Here is a 20,656-nt window from a genome sequence, read left to right as displayed (position 1 = left end):
CACACTTGCCATAACAATTGTAACTTAATTTTGTTCTTTGGCTCTTTATAACTCAAAATCAACTTGCTTTCTTCTGCCACAGGTATTTGACAGAACAGAATATGTCCAGTGCAGACACTTTTCAGAGAAACCTTAAAAAACCTCTACAGTGCAACAGGTTTATTCAAGACATTTATGACATGGTAAAATTTATATAGATTTACTTGGGAAAAAAGAAATACAAGGTCTTGTTTAAATGCAGAAGCAAAAGTTTTGGTGAACCAATCTAAGAACATAAGCAAACTCAACTTTTCCCCCACAAACTGTTGTATGACATGTATCTGGCAAAAAAGACAAAACTGTGGAAAGCCTCAATCTAAACAATTAAGATGTATAAAAAATTAGAGATTCTATTTTCAGCTGTTTATAGCAGAACGTGCTAGCAGTATACTACTTACATTGCTGCCTTTGTTTCATTGAATATCAATTTAACACAGTCATTAGAAAGCCTACATGCTGGTCATTCATAAACAGAAAGGTATCAGTCATTCTTCATCTTACAATTTTACCTCCTCCCTTCAGCAAACTACAACATTCTTCCTTAGTGAAATGAATTTATGCTTAATCTTCAGTTTGTTTGAATTGCTGCATCCATTTCTTTTCTTCCTCTTCTAATAATACCCTCCATTATTTCCATGGAAAGTGATAGCTTTTAAATGAAAAAGAAGCTTATCACTTCAAATCCCTCTATTTGCATTGTCATTGCCTGCACAATCATGCTAAAAAAAATCCATATTATAACACAAGGAATTGCTTTAATTAACTTGACCTGGGTTGTTTATAAGATGTAAGTACTCTGTCATGGCTCTCACACTCATTCATTATAGCAATCATATAACTTGTCTTTCATGGATGAAATTCAATCAATTTTTAAACATCTTGGAATTTTTTCTTTTTCTTTGAATAATTTCATAGAATCATAGAATATACTGAGTTGGAAGGGACCCATCGGGATCATCGAGTCCAACTCCTGGCCCTGTGCAGGACACCCCAAGAATCAAACCATGTACTTGAGAGAATTGTCCAAATGCTTCTTGAACTCAGACAATCATGGTGCTGTGACCACTTCCGTGGGGAGCCTGTTCCAGTGCCTGACCACCCTCTGGGTGGAGAACCCTTTTCTCTAATACCTAACTTAAACGTCCTCTGACTCAGATTCATGCTGTTTCCTGTCACTGGTCATCACAAAGAAGAGACTGGTGTCTACCCCTCCACTTCCCCTCACTTGAGGATGCTGAAGTCTGCAATGAGGTCTCCCCTCAGTCTCCTCTTCTCCAGGCTGAAAAAAACAAGTGACTTCAGCCACTTTTCGTATGGCTTCCCCTCAAGACCCTTCACAATCCTTATGGACCTTTCTTGGATGCTCTATAGTAGTTTAATGTCATTTTTTTATTTTGGTGTCCAAAACTCCACACAGAACTCCAGTGCAGAGCAGACTGGGACAATCCCCTCCCTCGACTGGCTGGTGATGTTTTGCCTGATGCCCCCCAGGACACGGTTGGTCCTCCTGGCTGCCAGAACACTGCTGACTCATATTCAACCTGCCATCGACCAGGACCCCCAGGCTCCTTTCTGCAGCACTGCTCTTCAGCCTCTTGTTTACTTAGTAAAATTTATCAGGTGAAAGAATGACAGGGGAGTTTGAAAACAACAAACAAGTTGTGGCAACAACTAACATAAAGTGTGAGAGAATAAAAAACAAAACAAATAAACCAAAATCCTGAAAAATTAAAGTCCTTCAAAGTAATGCGAGTTATGCGGTTCAGCAAGTATTATCTCCACAGCCTTGTTAAGTTCTATGGCTGGGTTCTACTCACACTTAAGTGAAATCAAGAACAAATGCTTGTTGCAACAAGGGAAAGTAGCAAAAAAGTTTTCTTCAAAACATAATTGAATGAAATTGATGAGATTTAATGGGCAGTGATATGTGGCAAGGCATTTCTCTTAAAGGAAACGGAATAAAAGTTTGTTTTAGGCTCCTCATACTATTTTTTTCAATGATTAAAAAGAAATTCATATTTTGTTTTACAAAACAGTGCACTGTGTGATAACTCTGCACTCAGACTACACAATTTCTTTCCTTTTATCTGTTTGTTCTGATCCCCAAAGTGTTCTGAAGCTTTAAAAAAAAAAAAACACAAAACCCTAATCAACCTCAAAAAGCCCCAAACTTAGCGCTTTTTTTGCTCTGCTTTCATTTTGCTACAGTACAGCTTTCAATCTTGGTCTTGAAAAGGCAGGAAATTAATCCTTTCTTTATTTCATGAGGCTTAGAAAGGTTAAATAATTTGAGTGACAGGGACTAAAAGTTTGTGCATATTTACTTGCAGTACTACTTTTATGGGCTTAATTTCTTCTGCGCTGACATTCAAGTTTATAACTTACAGATTAACTGGCCAAACTACACAAAGAAATATCATGCTGCTTCCTGAATATGTGGTTTCTCACAGCTAGAAACTGAAACACTCCATCTCAACTGAAAGACCTTTAAGTACTGACATCTGACATCTCACTTTATGACTACAAAGGAAATCTTAATTACATTAAAACAAATTTGGATGGGCTGCCAAGTGACAGATTCAGTTACAAATGTATGAGACTAAAGGATTGGTCATCTTGCTGTAAGAACATTGATTACATGTTATATTTTAAAACAGATATTTCCCTTTTTTTTGACTACTAGCAATTCTGGTAACTATAAAAGCTACTAAACTATACAGAAGTTTAAAAGACGTACTAGTAATGGAACTGCAAATTAGTCTTTGGTCAGTATACAGTCATTTCTTACATATCTTAGGAAAGCATAAACCCTTCATCTTTTAAGAAAATACCTGTGGCTGTAGAATTTTGGAAAAGAGATGAGGAGAGGAAACGTAAGAAATCCAGGACAACTTAGAAACAAAAGTCAAACTTCATCCCCTATAACTCAGGCTGTGGGAAGTCTAGATGTGACCTGTGCACACACTTGACAACACAAGAGAATATGCATGTGTTTAACCTTCTCTTTGCTTTCTAACTCTGATATTAGCATAAAGTATTAGGAGCTATGGAATATATGTATCTTACATAAATTGAGCACATTTCAATGGAGATATATATGGATTTTTTTTCTTTTTTAAAATTTGACTAAAGATAATGGAAAGGAACTGGTAAGATTCTGTATCTTCTCTCAAAACAACATTATTATGCTTCACTTCTTAATTAGCCGTTCTAGCTGCATGTGCCATTAACCAAGTGACCCATATTTCATCCCTGAAAGAGCACAGTTACTTAGAAAAAACGTCACATTATAAATCAAACTACTTGTGAATCCAGTGATTGCAAAACTGTTTAAAGAAAAGCACTAAACTTCTTTATGGAGGTTATTACAATATCTGTACAGCATCACATATTATAGAACTTCAAAATGTATGCTTGTGAAGAAGCTCTAAAGAAATAATCATACTATCTTGATTCATATAATATACACATTCTTTTTTAAAAAATGTGTGTGTCTATATACACACACGTGCATATTCACACACAGAGATATATGTTATCAAAGACAGAGTCTTTATCTACCTATCTCTACCTGTATTCATTCAGCTTGCTTGGGGATAATTAAAGATAAGGGACATTTACCTCAACATTTGTAATCACCATTTCTCTAACAACATAAGCAATTGTACAGTCTTCAGAGTGGCATCTGACACGAAAGCTGCCATATTCCATTACATCTGGTGGATCAGGCCAATACTGATGACATTTGGTCTGTAAGGAAAATTAAGTACATGTCAAAACAGTATACAAGCACTTCTGTTTCCAGCATTCCATCCCATGCTGTGGTTCAGGGAACTAACTCAAAGAGCAATATAAAATCTGTTCTGGTTTGCTGGTGAGATTTTTGCATCCAAATTGAAAAATGACAGAACAAAATAGGCTAAAGTCTCCATAAATGTCTGTTTTAGTGATTTGTAATAAATATTCAGGTATTTGGATGCATGATGCTTTGTCTGGTGCTTATCTGCAATTGCTAAAATGACTTCTCAAGGTATAAGGTAGGAGGAGAAAGATGGATTTATTTCATCGTAAGAAGAGAAGTGTAGAGGGTAAACTTACAACTATTTTAGCCATCTAAAAACAGGTTATAGCAAAGGCAGAGCCACATATTTCTTGAAAGGGAACAATGAAAGGACAAGAGGCAACTGAAAAAAGATGCAACAAGGGAAATTCTGATTAGATGTTGGCAAAAAATTTCCATGAGGATGGTCAAGCACAGAAACAAGAAACCCTATGTGGCTGTGGAATCTCCACCTATAGAAATAATCAAAACTTAACTGATGTGACACTGTAACTCTGTGAAGTTCAAAGCTGGTTTTGTCTGCAACTTTTAAACTGGTACAGACTAGCAAGAGCTGGAAATTTTGAAATGTTAAAACTTCTTAATTCTACCTTTAATAGAACACAATTTTCAGTGGCTTGAAATCCAAATTATAACCATTATGCCTGAAATTTTTACTGTGGTAGTTTAGCTGAAATACTTTCCTTTTCAAATTTAAGCCAAAACAATGTATCCATTTCTAAAAAATTAACATTATTGTGGAGAAAAAAATAAAATTCTATAATACAAATCTTAAGATCACTGGAAAGAAACATGCTGGAGTGTAAAACCTCTAGGGATTGCGAAAAGGTTTGGCATTTGCCAATAGGGATACTCTTGACAAGAATATAAATTTTTTTCTATTCCTGAAAGTTCACCCACAAACTGGGCAAATGTAAAGAATTTCTAAAATTAAATAAAACTCTGAAAAAGTGTCTAGTGTGTAAAGGTACCAGCAAGATGATTAGAAGCTATCAACAATTGCCTTGAAGTTTCCAACTGTCTGGGCAAACTACACACTATTACTAATATGTGTTTCTACTCAACACAAGGAAATGAAAGCAGCAAGCTATTTTGACTGCAATACAATCAAAAGATGAAGGGAGCATATTTTCAGGTGATGTTCAATGTCTGTTTCCACGAACAGCTACATAACCAGACCATGATTAAAATCTGATGGCTGATTAACTGTCCTTCCTTACATCTCAATCTTCATGCTGTTTAGGACCTTCAGTATTCACTGCCTTGCTTTCTAAAAACACTGGGTTTAGACTGGGATGCCAGATAAATTTCATAGTATAGGATAGATCACATAGGAAAGATAGATAAAGGTTACAGTGTAGGCATACAAGAGCTTCTCTACCTTCTCTACCTCTTATAAAACCCAACTGTTCAGCTTTCAGCTTCTAAAACTTCAAACTACCTTTACGTTTAATCTAAAACACTTAATCTTTAAAACTACAAAGGATATGTTAGATCAAAGTACAAAAAAATACACCAGATTTTCACTGTACTATTTCAAAAGTAATGGCATGCCAGAATTATCAGAGCGATTCTAGGAAAGAACTTAAAATGTAAATAAAAATAAGCAGGTTAAACTCTGACCACTACTAGTAAATAACATGACGGCAGACTCCTTTTTAAAACCAGACTACAAGATTTGCTCAGTGCTTCCAGACATCTGCTGAATGGCTCGGAGAGCAACTGCCACATGGAGCCCAGTACTCAGGGGGAAAAATGACAAGACGTAGTACCTGTCTGTTCAGCGTAACAGAGTGAACGCAGTGATTTGTGTTTATCAGAGAGCTGGTTTGTTTACAAAGCAGCAAAACAAAAAGCAAGTTGCAAACAATCTCTTCCTAAGTAATTCAGAAAGCCTGGCCTTCAGAAAAATGATTCAATGGAATAAGTCGGCCTATTTTAGGGTTATTTAATCATAACAATGGAAAAAATGTTCAAAAGTACAGTATATTTCTTCAGCATACAAAGATCCTGGACACTTACCCGTCCTCGTTCAGTAAGAGTTGTTAACATGATGATCAGTGACAATTTGTGATCCCAGACTACTTGCCAAAAGTGTGCACATGTGTGTGGAAGAGGCCCCTGAGTAGCAATGTACCTGTTCACAATGCCCACAGAAGGAATTTCCATCTATAGAGTGGAAGAAAAGTCGTATGTAAAGTTCGCTCTCATTGCTCAAGTCCTGTTTTAACTCAGCATTTCATTCAAACAGGAAGTTTTGAGGGAGGATTAATGCAGCAAGTAATAAGACAATCAAGATCACACTTTGTTATGTGAAAAAATTTTAAATCATTAATTTAAAACAGATGTAAAGATTCTATAGTCCTTCATGCTGAACCATGAATAGAAGATTATTAGTGAAAATGTATCTGAAGATTTGAAACTGCAAAGCTTTCCAGATTTTCTTTAATACCTTTAATAGTAAGGAAGTATGGCAGGGCATATACACCAAAAGGTACGCTAGGAAAAGCTGTTTATTGCCTGATACTAAACACAGTAAGTGAATAATCAACTCTGATTTAGGTGCTTAACTTATGGATCTGACACAAATATATAGACATTTTCCTCTCTTTTCCTTGATCCTCAGCCTACACTTGATTGATTATGGCAATTATGGCCCTGATTTGTCTTCCGTATTCCTTCATAGCATAGCTAGTATGCCCTAAGTGTCTCTAGAGGGAAAAGTGCTTAATTTTAAGGATACAACCTCAGCATTTGAAGCCTGTGGAAAGGTAAAACAATTTTTATCGGTTAAAGACTCTGCACATATCAAAGTTTATACCAACCACATGGTTGCATCTACTGTGTATTAGGATGGCTACTTGTTTCACAAGAGACACTCCGTCTTTTACATTATGAAACTTTACATCTTTTACATTTGCAAATCCCCAAAATATAAAAGAAAATATCCTTTTTCCTTAAAAAAGCCAAATTCAATCTGCGCTAGTAATACAGAGAGCGAGTAAAGGCAGGTCTCTGAACAACTTACATTCACGTAATTTGCATTAATGTAATCTTCATCTCCTCGCAATATTATCCTTGTGGCATCATCTGCACACAGAGACACACACACATAAAAAAGAGGGAATAAAATTAGCAATTAATGGGCATGTTTCCCTTCTATTAAGTTAAAAAACAACTGAGGAATTGCAGAGACACAAACAGCAGAATACAAACCAGAACACATTACATTTTAGAACACAAAATGAAAAATTATATGACTTCAATTATATAATGAAATCTTCAATCAATAAGTTCCATACAACAGTTTTAATAGCTACCATATAAAGGAAAAAAGCAAAATAGGCAGGAACTGTACTTTAGACTCACAAGGTAGAACATCTTTGTATCTATTCTTGTCCATATTCTGAGGTACCTTTGCACATGTAACAGCCAAACCTGGTTTCTTTCTATAAAGTTGCTGCAAAAAAGAATGAAAAATCATACGATTTTGAGGGATGTGATTATGTTATACACAAATTAAATACACTCACATGAAAATATATAGACTGAAAAATTATTTGTTTCTTTAATATTTTTCCTATTCTTCTGCAAAAGTCATTTGAGAGATTTTTGCATTTAACATGACAAGAATTTCTAATAATGCTATCTCATCATGATATCCAGAAGAACTTCTAGGACAGAAAAAAAAAAAGGAAATGCGAGAGTCATTGAAATATACTGTTTGCCTGAAAGTTTGCTTTTTTCTTATAAAACCATGGACTGGAAGGAAAATAGAAGTTGAGGGTGAAACAAGTGAGCAATGAAAGACATCAGAAGGAAAAAAAAGTAGTTGCAGCACAATATTTTATGGAATCAACTGTAATACAAAAATTTCAGACAAATTTTTATTCTCTGGACTAAACCTAACCTATTCAATCCTCTAAGTACCTGAAAAAACCAACACTTCAATGTACCACAATCTCTTAACCTGCAACACTGTTTCTTTTGGGCCATCTGCTCTGTTGCAAACTTTATCTGGAGCGAACGTGGGCATAGGAGTGTAAATCGAATTTTAAGATTGGTGCAAGGTTAATGGTTGGACTTTATAATCTTAGAGTTCTTTCCCAAACTTAATGATTTATCATTCTAAGTGCATCATATCAGACAATAAAAGGTACAGAGGGGGGGGAAACAACAACAAAAAAAAATTAAGCAATTTAATTATATAATTACAGCTTTTCTGTATTAAATATATGTGAAAGCAACTTACAACTGAGTTACTAACCTGGCTGTGGCAGAGTTTTATGTACCTCACTGAACACTTACTACAGAGCACATTACATTTTACAAGTTTAATGAAGATTCTGAATATGGTTCCATACATAAAATGGAATTAAATAAATAGAAGGCTACTTGGGTTGAGAGAAAAGAAACAACACACACAAAGCTTGTTCTATTGTAAGATTTACTGAATCCTAAGAGTCTGTATCACAGCTCACCTCATTTTTCAATTTATATAACATAAAAAAGCCCTGTGAAAACTTGATAATATACATAATGGAACAGCTTCTATCAGTTATAACTCAAATTCCACTTTACTTTACTAGACCCAAGTTGTGATTTCTGCTTTTTTATGGAAAACAAGGAAGAATAATTTAAAGTCAAGTAATCATTCTCCATTCATTATTTTTGCCTGGCAAATAGTCATTTGCTATTGACAGACTTGTTAAATTCTGATTAAATGGAGGAAGATATTCTGGAAAAACTTTATTATTCATAGTCTACTGGCTAATTATTTACTATTTTACTGAGGTGAATGGAGAGTTTGAGAGTCACCAAGGCTGATGAGGTGCCACTGCAATTGTCTCTGATCATGAAACAATGAACTCAAAGAAACAAGGCCACTAGGCAGTACCCTAGATTTATTAGATTTCAAAAAGGTTTGGAACTTTTTCTGTAATATCCTTTTATAAATGTTGACACAAAGAAAAAGTCATAAAGGAGTAAATATCCTATGAAGATTATTACAGGAAATTGTGCACAAATTTAGTGAACACATTTGACAATTAAGAAAGTACTGAAAGGCCAGTTCACATATTTTGAGCTACTGTTTCAATAGCCAGCACTCATTACAATTGATGGATTGTATCCAGTGCTGTGGATTTTGGAAAGCAGCTATGAACAATAGTCTACAATTTCTTAAGAAAAGGGGAAATTTAATTCTCAGAAATCTTGGAAAAAAAGTAAATTTCATTTAAAAAAGTGGTTATAAAATTACCAATATCAAAACTCTTCAGGCCCTACCATTAAATTTGACAGCATTTGAAAAAGAGTGAGGGAAAAAATATCAAAATGGGGAAAATTTTTTTTGCTGTTCTACAAATTTTCAGTGACAGAAATGGTTACTCCTGAACTCAGTGTCAATTTTATAAATCATAATAACTTGGGTTTCTCCAGAGTTACTATAAATGTTTGAATTCACTACAGCAAAACAAGCATAAACATACATACACTGTACTCCTTTGCCATTAGAGAAGTAGATAAATTATCTTTTGTAATTTTTAACAATTCAGGAATTAATATAAAAAATTATAAAAACATGTTATTAGTCAGTTTTCTATGACATTCTTTGCTAACACATTGAAGAACATAGAAAAAGAAACAAAGTACAAGACTGACCTCTGTGAAAACCCGACTACTCTACTGAATAAAATAACTAAGGGAAAAATATTAATTTAGTGATCTTTAGGTACTTGAGCTAGAAACATGCTAATTCAAATACATTTTTCTCAGCAGATGATATTTTGTGTACAACTGATAACTCATTCTTCCTTGTTGTAAGTAGTGAAGGGTGAAACTGATGGGCAAGTAAAAATGTTGCTCCCTTGAGACAGGACTAAAGAGAAACAATGAAATTTGCAATTAATTAAACCCCTACATTACTTGCTGATTACAGCTATTGGTCTATATTAATGACATTCGAGAATTGAGTATTACCTACCTCAAACTGAATAAGGACAGTCCCACTTTCTAGCCCTCTTCTTAGCTGTTCCATAGACTCCTCCAGTGTATCACCACCATATTCAGAACAGACAGGAAGAATAGATTCCGGGAGATTGTGGGAATCAGCTTCATCTTCTGATTTGGATTCCACAAACTGTTTAATTACTGAAAGGTGTGTAGACAATTAAAATCCATTGCATGCAGCATTAATGTGTTCGTAACAGATATAAAAATTTACAAGCTTGAAAAACCAACAAAGTTTCCAAAGCCTCAGGAAAGTAAATAGTAACACATTTAATTGCATTTCTTTTTGCACTACATTACTGTAGAAATTGCTAGTAGTAAAATGTCCTTATGACCTTTCGGAAAGAGAAACTCAAAGTGCCTATCTATGCAGACAAAGAAATTGAATTCCAAGCACAAGGAGCTTTTGCCATCTTGTCTTACAGAATGAACTGCTAAATAGACTAATGAATCACAGCATCCACCATGGTAAAAAAACAAAGGAGTTTTGCCTAAAAAAGTTTAGAGTATAATTAATGGAATATCTCTACAAGAAACTTGTATAAGTTTGGACCTCCAACAGCAAAATGAATGCAAAAATTCTTGTATAGTACTCTCTTGCCATTAGAGAAGCAACTGAATTATCTTTTGCAATTTTTTATGCTAACAATGAAGAAACTAACTAAATAAACTTTAAAAAATTAATAGTCTGTTTTCTATGACGTTCCTTTGTAAGATACTGAAGAACATGACAAACATTAATGAAGTAATCTGCATAGCAGTTCTGTCTCTATGAAACGTATTGTATCACCAAACGTTCAGCTGTGGTTATTCTCTGCAATATCAGAACACTTCATACCTGCCAAACTTCAGAAAATGGGAAGCTGCTCATACACATGCCTATAGAAAGGACTGGCATGGGGCCACAGGTTATCTCTAGATAAAAGTAGACTTCTCTTATCTGCAAGTAGGAAGGGGACTAGAAGACTTAAAGGAAGACTAAATGCTGCATAAAGCCAGTGGAAAGGCCTACAACAGGGAAAACAAGATCAAGAGCCCATCTGTCTTCCTAGAAACACAAGAAGCTTTAAATAAAGTCAGTGTTACAGAAGTACATATCATTTAGGCAGTTTCATTCCCTCCTGTTTCCAAGTGATGCATAATCCCTTCAGATTTTTATGTCTTAATGTAATCAGAAACTCCATGCAAAGCCCTTCCATAATAGTGTGTTTAAGGTCTTACCATAGGTCTTAAGGAAAGTAAATAATAAACTAGGAGTTTCACAGTATCTGAAAGCTCTTGGTATCTACATGTGTTTAAATATAGAAAACAAAGCCAAGGTGGAGGAGTTACCCATATTTTGAATATACAGGCTTAAGGCTGCATATTTCAAAGAATGTCTCCTCTTTGCTGGCAGCAGTTTAGCAAGCAGGCAGTACGGCTTTATCTCAGTATTGTCATAAAATGTCTGTTGTAAGACTGAGGTGGGGAACAGCTTTTTCTACTTGTTTCATCGTATAATTGTGCTGGGGAACAGCCCATGAGATTTGTAAACCTGCAACTGGGGATTTGGAAAATTACACTTTATTTACAAAAAAAACCCAGCACCCCAAATCATCAAAAAAACTTTTTCAAGGGACTATTTATTCTCATAAATTTTTAGACTTAAAAAATAAGAAAAATTTCTAACTTGATAGATTCTTTAGTGCAGTGGTAAAAACCTATATAGTTTAAAGTATTTGTACTACTAATTCGAATGCGGCCAGACCTACTTTTTAGCACAGACCTACTCCAAGTGCACTGAGAACACATTTATGTAAACAGAAGAGGGTATAACGTCAAGCATAAGAGCAACAGTCTCAAAAACATTAGAAGTGAATAAAATTAGCCCAGTTACCTTTCCGCCTGACCAAAAGTGCAAGCTCTCTCGTGTGAGATTCTCTGCTGGCTTTTATGAACATGACCACCTGGTCATGCATGTGCTCTGAGATATCTCGGCCATTAATTAATACTATCTGATCACCTTCATTCAGCTTTGGAATGCATTTATCAGCCTGTTTCAAGACCAAAGAAACACATTAATGTCATTGCAACCAGTTGTGTAAGCAGGAACACATCAGGATATTAAGTTCATCATGTAAGCAAAGTCTTCACAGTTCTCCTGACAAGATTTCATCTTTTGTATCAGAAATTCTACCAAAGGATTCAGATCTAAAGGTGTCTTTCACGCTTCAAAGCCTCTCAACGAAGATAAGAAACAGTTCAAACAGCATATTGATAGCTATAAAAGGAATTCATGTTAATCAAACAGCCACCATCAGATTGCTCCTGAAGATCAGACTCCAAGCCTCAACAGCCACTGAATTTCTGGAAAAAGTGTTTTGGGCACGTAAGATAACAATTTCAGTTTTGATGCAGTAAATACTGAGAAGTTCAAACATGATTTTCATGAACATAATTTAAGTAACATGACATTGCCTAGGCATATGTTTTTTAAAATTCAAAGAAATCCATACACATTTCATATTTTTGTTATTTAGCAGATTCTTGTTTGGTGGATATTAAAGGATATCTACAAATAGAGAACATTCTTCCTCTCTTCATTTACTGCAAGTTTTAACAGGAAGATGCAAGCAAGTACTCAAACTATGATGCTCAAGTCTCCTGCATTTGTGAAAAATTCTTTTGCTACCTGTGCTGCAGGGAACACTAAAACAAGGTTTTCCCCATCTCAGATGAAAACTTACATTATGTATGGTCTTGGATACTGCAATTTAGATTAACTGCTGAACTCCAGGGCTTGTTCGGCTTTTTTTTCTGCCACATTTCTTAGTATGTTTAGCTCTAAGTTCAGCCAAAAGCCATTCAAGCTACGGCCAGAATATGATGACGATGCTACTAAGATGATTAAGGACTAGAGCATCGTTAGCATGAGGGAAGGCTAGAGAGCTGGGAGTGTTTAGCCCAGAGAAGAAAAGCCGCAGAAGGATCTTGTCAATATACATAAATACTTGAAGGGGAAGGCACAGAGCAGTTGAAGTCAGGCTCTCAGTGGTGCCTAGTGACAAGATCAGAGGCAATGGGCTCAAAATGAAACACAGGAGGCTACATCTGAACATCAGGAAACACTTTTTTACGGTGAGAGTGACTGAGCACTGGAGCAGGTTGCCCATAGACACTGGGGAGTCTCTCACCTTGGAGTATTCAAAAGCCATCTGGGATACAGTCTTGGGCAACTGACTTTAGATGACCCTCAAGCAGAGGGGGTTGGACAAGATGACCTCCAGGTCCCTTCCAATCTTCTGTGATTCTCTAATATGAATGTGCAGGATTCTATAATGTTTGAGTGTTAAGTACTGTAATGACTTTTTTTTCATTGTTATCCAAATTTTTATTTTGTCTAGGAAGTGCCCAGCAACACAAGAGTGATATATAAACACTCATTCATACAACAAATGAAATGAAGACATAGACCTTTACTGCTATTCTCTATTCATAGTCTTCCTTGTTTTTCCTTAATGCCAACACAGGTTCCCTGAATTTTATTCATCCAATATTGTTAGCCCTGCCAAACAACCATCACCAACCCCCTGGGTGGGAAGAAGACATTCAAATTAGATTATATCTGAATTATGCCTTGCACTGATGGCTCCTAACATAAGTTTGTCAGTGATGTACTATATTACCAACCAAAATTAGGAAGACATGGAAAGGAGAAGTGATAATGAAAAAAAACCAACAAGAAAAATGAAGAATAAAAAAAAAAAAAATAGAGGCAAGGATGTGAAGAAGAAAATAAATTGGGAGCCACTTGTGCCAGAGTATAAAGTAAAACGAAAGAAAATTTAAGACCTGTCTTAGTGCTACAAAACAGACAAAGAAGAAGAGAAAGAAGCAAGAGAAAAGAAAGATGTATGCAAGAGAAAAAAATCCCAAGCATAAAAGTTGCTTAAAAATTTAAAGAAGGAATAGTTTCCGCCAACTTTTTCCACAGAAGTAAGGAAAGAAAATAATGAAGGATAGGGAAGATTGACAATGATTTATAACAAACAAACAGAAAAAGAATGGGAATTAAGAACAGCCATGGTGTTCTTCAACACTGATTTAACTAGGTATTCATAGCTGCCCAAGAACATCCTTGCCATGTGTAAAATTGACAAAAGGCGAGACTGAAGAATGTAACTATGAATGACTGGATAATTTAATAACTCTCAAATATTACTGAGATATTAGTTATTCTCTCTGAAATATAAATATTTGAAAAGATAGCAGATATAAAGACGGTATCCAGTCAGACTAGTAGAGTCAAGAAGTCAACAAGACCATTGAGAAAATGGTTTCTGATCTCCTATATTTGTCTATAATTAAGATTTTTTGGCTGCCTGGTGACTATTACTCTTTATTACAGACAGAGATTAATATCTTTGCTGAAACAAACTTTGTTAATCATGTGATACATTAATGCCTCAGCTCTTTCATGTGAATCATCTGGATATATAAAATATACTTTGAATGAGAATTAACTCCTTCTATGCAAGCATAATTTGTAGATTTTTCAGATACTAAGCTTTTCCACACAATTAATTATGTCAAAGGCTTCCTATCCTATTGACACACCCAATGCTTCATTTTATGCTAATCACCTTGTTATTGCTTAAGGAAGCATGCAATCTTTTTCAATTGACAGCTTTATTAAATAAAATCATAATGATGTCTTTAGCACCTTAGGACATAAATACCATTTGTGAAAAAACCCCACAAAACAGTATAAGGCTTTAATTAAAACAAACAAACAAAAAGCCAACAGCTGCAATAAGTGGTTGTTCCTTAGCTATAATGTGCTCTCACAACAATTTTGGCTGCTCTGTCCTACAATTTTCCCAGCATACTAGAATGTTGCTTTATTAGAGGGGAATTTTTAAAAGAACTTCAGGATGTGTAAAGGAAAGTATCGTCTTATTTTTGGTGACTAGATTCGTTTCCTCTCCACTGCAAAAAATACACATCTCTTTGTAGAAAAATGGAAAAAATGATATAAAATCCTGAGAAATTAGCAAATAATACTACCAAACAGCATCCGTGAGGGCAATTTTCAGGGTAATGAGTGAATCTAGAGCAAGTTAAAATAGCAGCAATGAGGGAAAGACATCATTGAGCTAAAATAATGTAAAAATGCATACCATAGACTGTTTAATTTGAACTTTCAAATATCAGCTACATTTCTTTAAACAATTAAGAGCAGGTGAAATTTTGTGTATGGTAAACAATATAATCAATGTTAATACTGCTTTGTTCTGAAAATAAGTATTTTTTTTCCTCTTGTGATAACATGACATGATTTCTATAGCACTGTTATTGAGTATATTACATTGGGTTACTGATTCCAATTTTTTCGGTGATCCTGACAATTTACTCACTTAGTTGCTTACTAGGCTAGAGGTCTAATTAGTCACTTGCCATCAATGGCAGACACTTAAATGAAGTGTGTAAGTTAGAAGTGCATTCCTTTTCCAATCCAAGAGAGAAAAAAAAAAAAGATCAATACTTTCCAGAAGACAATCTGAATCTGTCAAAGGAAATGACTGCCTCTGGAGAAACATCTTTCATTCTCTGACTGTAGAATGAGTCTGCTTGCCCTATTTAATTTCAGTATCTCAAATCACCCTTAAAAAGTTTGTTAGGTTGACCATGAAATGTTTTAAGGACTGTTTTATTTTCACTTTGCAGATTTAAGTTATAATTATAATTTCCTACTAATCTTTTATTCAAATAATTACTATAGTTTATAAATGACTGCATAAGTCACAAATCATAAATGTGACAAAAACCACCTCCCAAGCAATCTGTTTTAGCTTGATTTGCATCGTGACATTTAGATATCAGTCCTGTGACTCCGTATTAAATTTCAAAAAGAGTCTACAAGAGTATATCATATTTTTAGGATTAAGTCAGCAATATCAAGTCTGCACTAAAATTATTTTATGAGAGTTGGAAATACAGTTTGGAAAAAGGGGAGTGAAAAAATTTGAGATAACAAATGTCCCTAAAATTTATGTACTAATTATTGAGAAAAAAAGTTAAAAAGATGTTATGTTACTACTATTATTTCACAATTCAACAGAAGAATCTAGTGACTGTATTGATTCTTATAAACATTTCACTTAGTCCATAAACATTTCCATGAGGAAAAATCTATGGCAAAATAGAAACAGAGCAAACATACTCTGCTCTCTCTCCCCTGACAGATATGCTCCCAGCCTAAAAATATTTGTAGCACTGAGGATTTCCTCAGCCTATTGTGGTTTGCCTAGTCAATAACAGCAGTTTTTCCCCCCCCAGGTACTTGTCCTCTCCTGACCACCCACAAAATTATTTTAGCCACAGCATCCTTTGTGAAGGAGTTTCACTAGTCTACAATCTTACGCATCAAGAACTGCTTCACTAAACATGAATAACATGACTTTTGCAAACTTAATTTGATAGCCCACAGTTCTGCTGGAATTCCCTGTTCTCAGTGCTCCCAATCTTACAGATCTCTACTGCATCTCTCTTAAACTAGCTCTTTTTTCTAGGCTGCAGGGGCCCAAATTATTTATTTCTTCAGTGAATGCTGTTCCCTATCTCAAGTCCTTGCCCCTTATCAAGCATTTTCCAGTTCCAGATGCACTTTTTGAGATGACAAGAGGACACAAATATGCTTTTTACTTGTGTCTTGTTTGGGTAACACTTCTAGATCCTTTAATCTGTGGTTTAAGAAACCGCTGGTCAAACCAACTCCTAAAGAGAACAGCTCAGCTACTATCTCACACTAGTTATGGGTGTCCGAATTACTATCTGTATAGACCTCAGAGAGGGGAGAGAGTAATAAAGGTAGGAGTAAAAGCCTAACAGATTTACTTACAGGTGATCCTGGAGTTATTCTTGATACTACTAGTGGCATTTTTTGATCTACTCCACCCTAAGGGAATGTGAAATAAATAACAACCATAAATATATCATTAAGCATAAGCAACATTTAAAACAAGCAATCACTTATTCTTGTTTCTATATACATTTTATACTCCGTGGCAGGGTTTGGTAGGACTGAATTTTCATCACTAAATGGGGGATTAAGGGGTGGGTTGTGGTGTCTTTATATTTACCAATTTCCAGTAGACTAGATCCAGTGGCTTTGGCCATATATTTTAGTAAGCAATAAACAGATAAAATGCAACATTTATTGTAACCCTGTCCATCAAGCAAGCCTAATTCAATACTTGAACTGGCAAGGTGGATAGCCGTCTTAGATGTTGTGATGAACGTGCAAGGAACATGGTAGGATCAAAGTGCCAGACAACTGTACTTCCTTATTCTCTTCACATGACATTTGATCACTGCCACACCAATAAATATCCGAGATGAAAAGATCAAACTCTGCCCTGCTAATTTACACTACTCTGCTTAAATGGAATTTCAGTGAGGGAATGTAAAACATTTACAATAGTCAGTTATTAATAGTAATTTCCATTTTCTTCAGAAATTAATTTTCAACTTTCCTATAGGATTCACAATGGATATATTAAATTGAATAGCACAAACTATTTAAATTGTCTTATAATACAGAGGTCCAATTTTTCAAATGTTGATACCTTAAATAAGGTTTTCAAGTTCATATTTAAGCAGCCAAATAGGCAGTCTGCTTTGGAAATGCGCCATGCCCATAGTACATGCAACTGAAAACCAGAGAACTAGAAGTGGCTTATTTTTCTAAGTGTTGTTTTAGCATTTAAGGATTAGGCTGTCACTTGTAAAGACATGAGAAATTCCTGCAGAATATACTGTTTTCTCCAAATCACTACATTAAAAAATAAAAAAGTAAACTCGAACCATTATATTTAAAAAGCATTTAAAAATATCTAAAAGACTGCTTGTTTACCTTTAGATTAAATCCAAACTTCCCATCTTCATCTGGTATGATACGCACCAAAAGTAAATCTCCTTCAGTTAGGTCATTCTGCATTACATAGAAAAAACCCACAGATTTTCTAATTTTTAAAAGAAAATAGCAGCAAAATAGGGAATAGTGCATCCAAATTTAGATGTGCTGAACAAAAACACTCTATGTAAATCCACCTTTAAAATAGGAAAAGGATACGGTTGTAGAATATACCTATGGTAGTAATCTTTTAAATTGTAAAAATAGCAACATACAGCAAACATTCTCTGGTTGCTCTGTACTAACACTGCTACCCTCACCTTAGCTTTCTCGATTGATAACTCCTACTACATTTTCAATCTGTTGTCACCAAAATGTTAAGTGCAACCCATGAGTAGAATTGATTCTACTCTAAGAACTATGAAATTACTACTTTTCACCTGATTTTTCTCCTATAAATGGGTGCATTTTTATTTTCTGCAACAGATCCAAAAAGCAGATGGACTAAAAGGTGTCAGCAGCAAATGGACAGGTAGGTTAGGAAGTTCTTCAGAACGCCTCTGGAACAGGCTGGAGACAGGGGAAAAGTGATCCACTACCATAAGATTAGCGGGGAGCAGCTGCTTTCCAGTCAGTTCAGAATTCAAATGATCTTTAGCCATCCTTAACACATGCCTGGGATAAAGCAGAGTTGTTCCTGCTATTCAGACATATAGCAACTTGAGTTATCTGGTCTTTCTCCTTGGAAGAAATAAGATTTAATCACCTGAGTATTCCTATTCCACTAGGAACTTCTCCTGCAGATGCTTCTGGAATACTGGACACTTTGGAAATCAATGACGTTGGCAAGCTTGTCTATTATACCGTATACATACTCTTGGATAAATTTGAGTAGTAAGACAAGATCTATTCTTATTAGTGCACAAAATATGCTCATGCTGATATATAAACCTCAACTTTTGTTCATTCTTAAACTACAATTCAAAGTTACATTCACTACCAGTTTTAATTTTAAAAGCACACAATTGAACATACCTTATCGCAGTAGTACTGACTGGAATCTTCTGTTGAGCTACTTTTTGTAATATTGTCATATGTTTCTAAGAACTGTTTATCCACCCCTTCCAAAGGGTAAGAGCCAGAAATGTTGCCAACTCCATTGGGAGACTGAGCCAAGGCTTTAGGTGAGATATGGGTCAGAGAACTCCGCGCTGGACTGTTATCCAATACATTCCTTTATTTAAAAAGGATAAATATTACAAAAGATATTGTTATCCAGATTTTGAAATTAAATAGTAAAACATACAAATGTACTGCCCAGTTAAAAAAGCAAGAGAACTTTATACTTAGATTTAACACGACTTCTTGAGGTGCAGGGAGACAGGACTGAAGTGTGATTTAAGCCTATCATTTGATCAGTGGACACCCAGAAAAATGGACAAAGCAAAACTAGAGTAGCAAAACCACTTTTAGCAAAATATTTTGATGTTAGCAGTGAAAGGCACTGTTGCAGTGGTATAGTAAACCACAGTAACACATGGAGAGAGCTGAACTGCAAGCGAAAGGCACCACAGTTGCCAACTCTACCCATGAAAAATCTTTTGCTCTGATTCTACTCTCATTCCTGAAAAGCAATTTTTATTTTTTTTTTTTTTGCAATTCCTCCTTCTTATGAGTGCCATCTCAAGCTTATCCCTGTGGGAGAAGGCAATTTGCAGAAAAGCTGTGGTAAATTGTCAGAGAAACAGGAAGTGAAGTGACAATGAAAGATTTAATTACAGTTAATATATTGTGTTACTGAGTAGTTACAAGCACGTAGAACAAACCAGAATTAAATTAGGATGCAGATTTGGCATTCAAGAACCTTAACATTCAAGGATAACTAAAATGACTAATTAAAACACTCAAATCTGAGAATTGGCCAAGTTGCCTGATGGTGCTCCAGGACCTTTCAAATATTCATTTGGCTACATTCTCTCTTATGAAAAGGATGAAATGCAGACCATTAATAAAACCAAACCTCTCCCTTAATTGGATCAAACTCATACAGAATAACTGCTCCTTCTTGATAAATCCTATCTAATGTAAAAATATCTGTCCTGGGGAAAGCTTAGGTATAGCACCATCAAATTCTGACAGTGTTAAAGTAGCAGAAGTATATGCAAGTAAACCCTGGTATTAAAATTTGTAAATTCAAACATTTACTTCTGCTTTGGTCTTAGAGCTTTTTTTGGTACATAAGCTTTTTTGAACCATTTCCAGCAGCCATTGCTAGCTGTCAATAAAGAAGTAATACTACACTAGAGAAGAATGTAGCTTAGGCTATTAACATACAGGACTTGCATTACAGTGAACTTTGATAATGCAAACACTTATTTTTCAGCTTATGAAAATCTGATTGCAACAAATGTAAACGTTCTGAAAGATGCCATCAAGCAAACATATTCTAGTACTTCTGATTATGTGTACTTGGCAATGGGAATGAGGTGTTTTGTGCAACATTTGCAGATTTTTCAGTTATTACAGAAAATATGTTTTCAATGTTTGGGAAATCTTATTTATTTGGTGCTCTCCATAGTTTCAGAATACTTTGAAGTAGTGAACTATAATGACACTTAAAGGAATCATACTGTCAAAATGATGTTTTTATCTGATAGCTCCCAGGACATTTCACGATTCCTTTGAGTTCTGCATTAAGCAGAGGAACATTATATATGTAAATACAATCTAATAGGTTTTCCAGAACATAGTAATTGTTAAAAAACCATTTCACTTAGAAGTTGAAATTACAGATCATAATGATTTTTCAGTGTAGAAAAGAAAATAACAACATCAGGAAAACATTACAATATATTTCAGTTATTGTCATCTGG

At 35.0% G+C, this 20,656-nt stretch overlaps 1 protein-coding gene across 4 annotated transcripts in view; it reads right to left on the bottom strand.

The window, feature by feature from the left end:
• Positions 1-20,656, bottom strand: part of PTPN3 (protein tyrosine phosphatase, non-receptor type 3) — a 99,096-nt gene that overhangs the window by 18,292 nt on the left and 60,148 nt on the right. For 3 of the 4 annotated variants that reach the window (XM_027680110.1, XM_027680126.1, XM_027680135.1), the window contains 9 exons: positions 18,819-19,017; positions 17,784-17,861; positions 16,770-16,826; positions 11,766-11,922; positions 9,864-10,030; positions 7,250-7,340; positions 6,909-6,970; positions 5,903-6,049; positions 3,661-3,789 (listed from right to left, as the gene is read on the bottom strand). In XM_027680110.1, the coding sequence (XP_027535911.1) occupies positions 3,661-3,789; positions 5,903-6,049; positions 6,909-6,970; positions 7,250-7,340; positions 9,864-10,030; positions 11,766-11,922; positions 16,770-16,826; positions 17,784-17,861; positions 18,819-19,017 (1,087 nt within the window). The remainder of the gene's footprint in view (positions 1-3,660; positions 3,790-5,902; positions 6,050-6,908; positions 6,971-7,249; positions 7,341-9,863; positions 10,031-11,765; positions 11,923-16,769; positions 16,827-17,783; positions 17,862-18,818; positions 19,018-20,656) is intronic. The other variant, XM_027680118.1, reaches the window with a different exon arrangement.

Source organism: Neopelma chrysocephalum, unplaced genomic scaffold, assembly GCF_003984885.1.
Source record: "Neopelma chrysocephalum unplaced genomic scaffold, ASM398488v2 Primary Assembly neopelma1_22b, whole genome shotgun sequence".
Taxonomy (NCBI): Eukaryota; Metazoa; Chordata; class Aves; order Passeriformes; family Pipridae; genus Neopelma; species Neopelma chrysocephalum.
The sequence above is the reverse complement of the archived record's forward strand: the minus strand, read 5'-3'. Positions and strand labels throughout refer to the sequence as shown.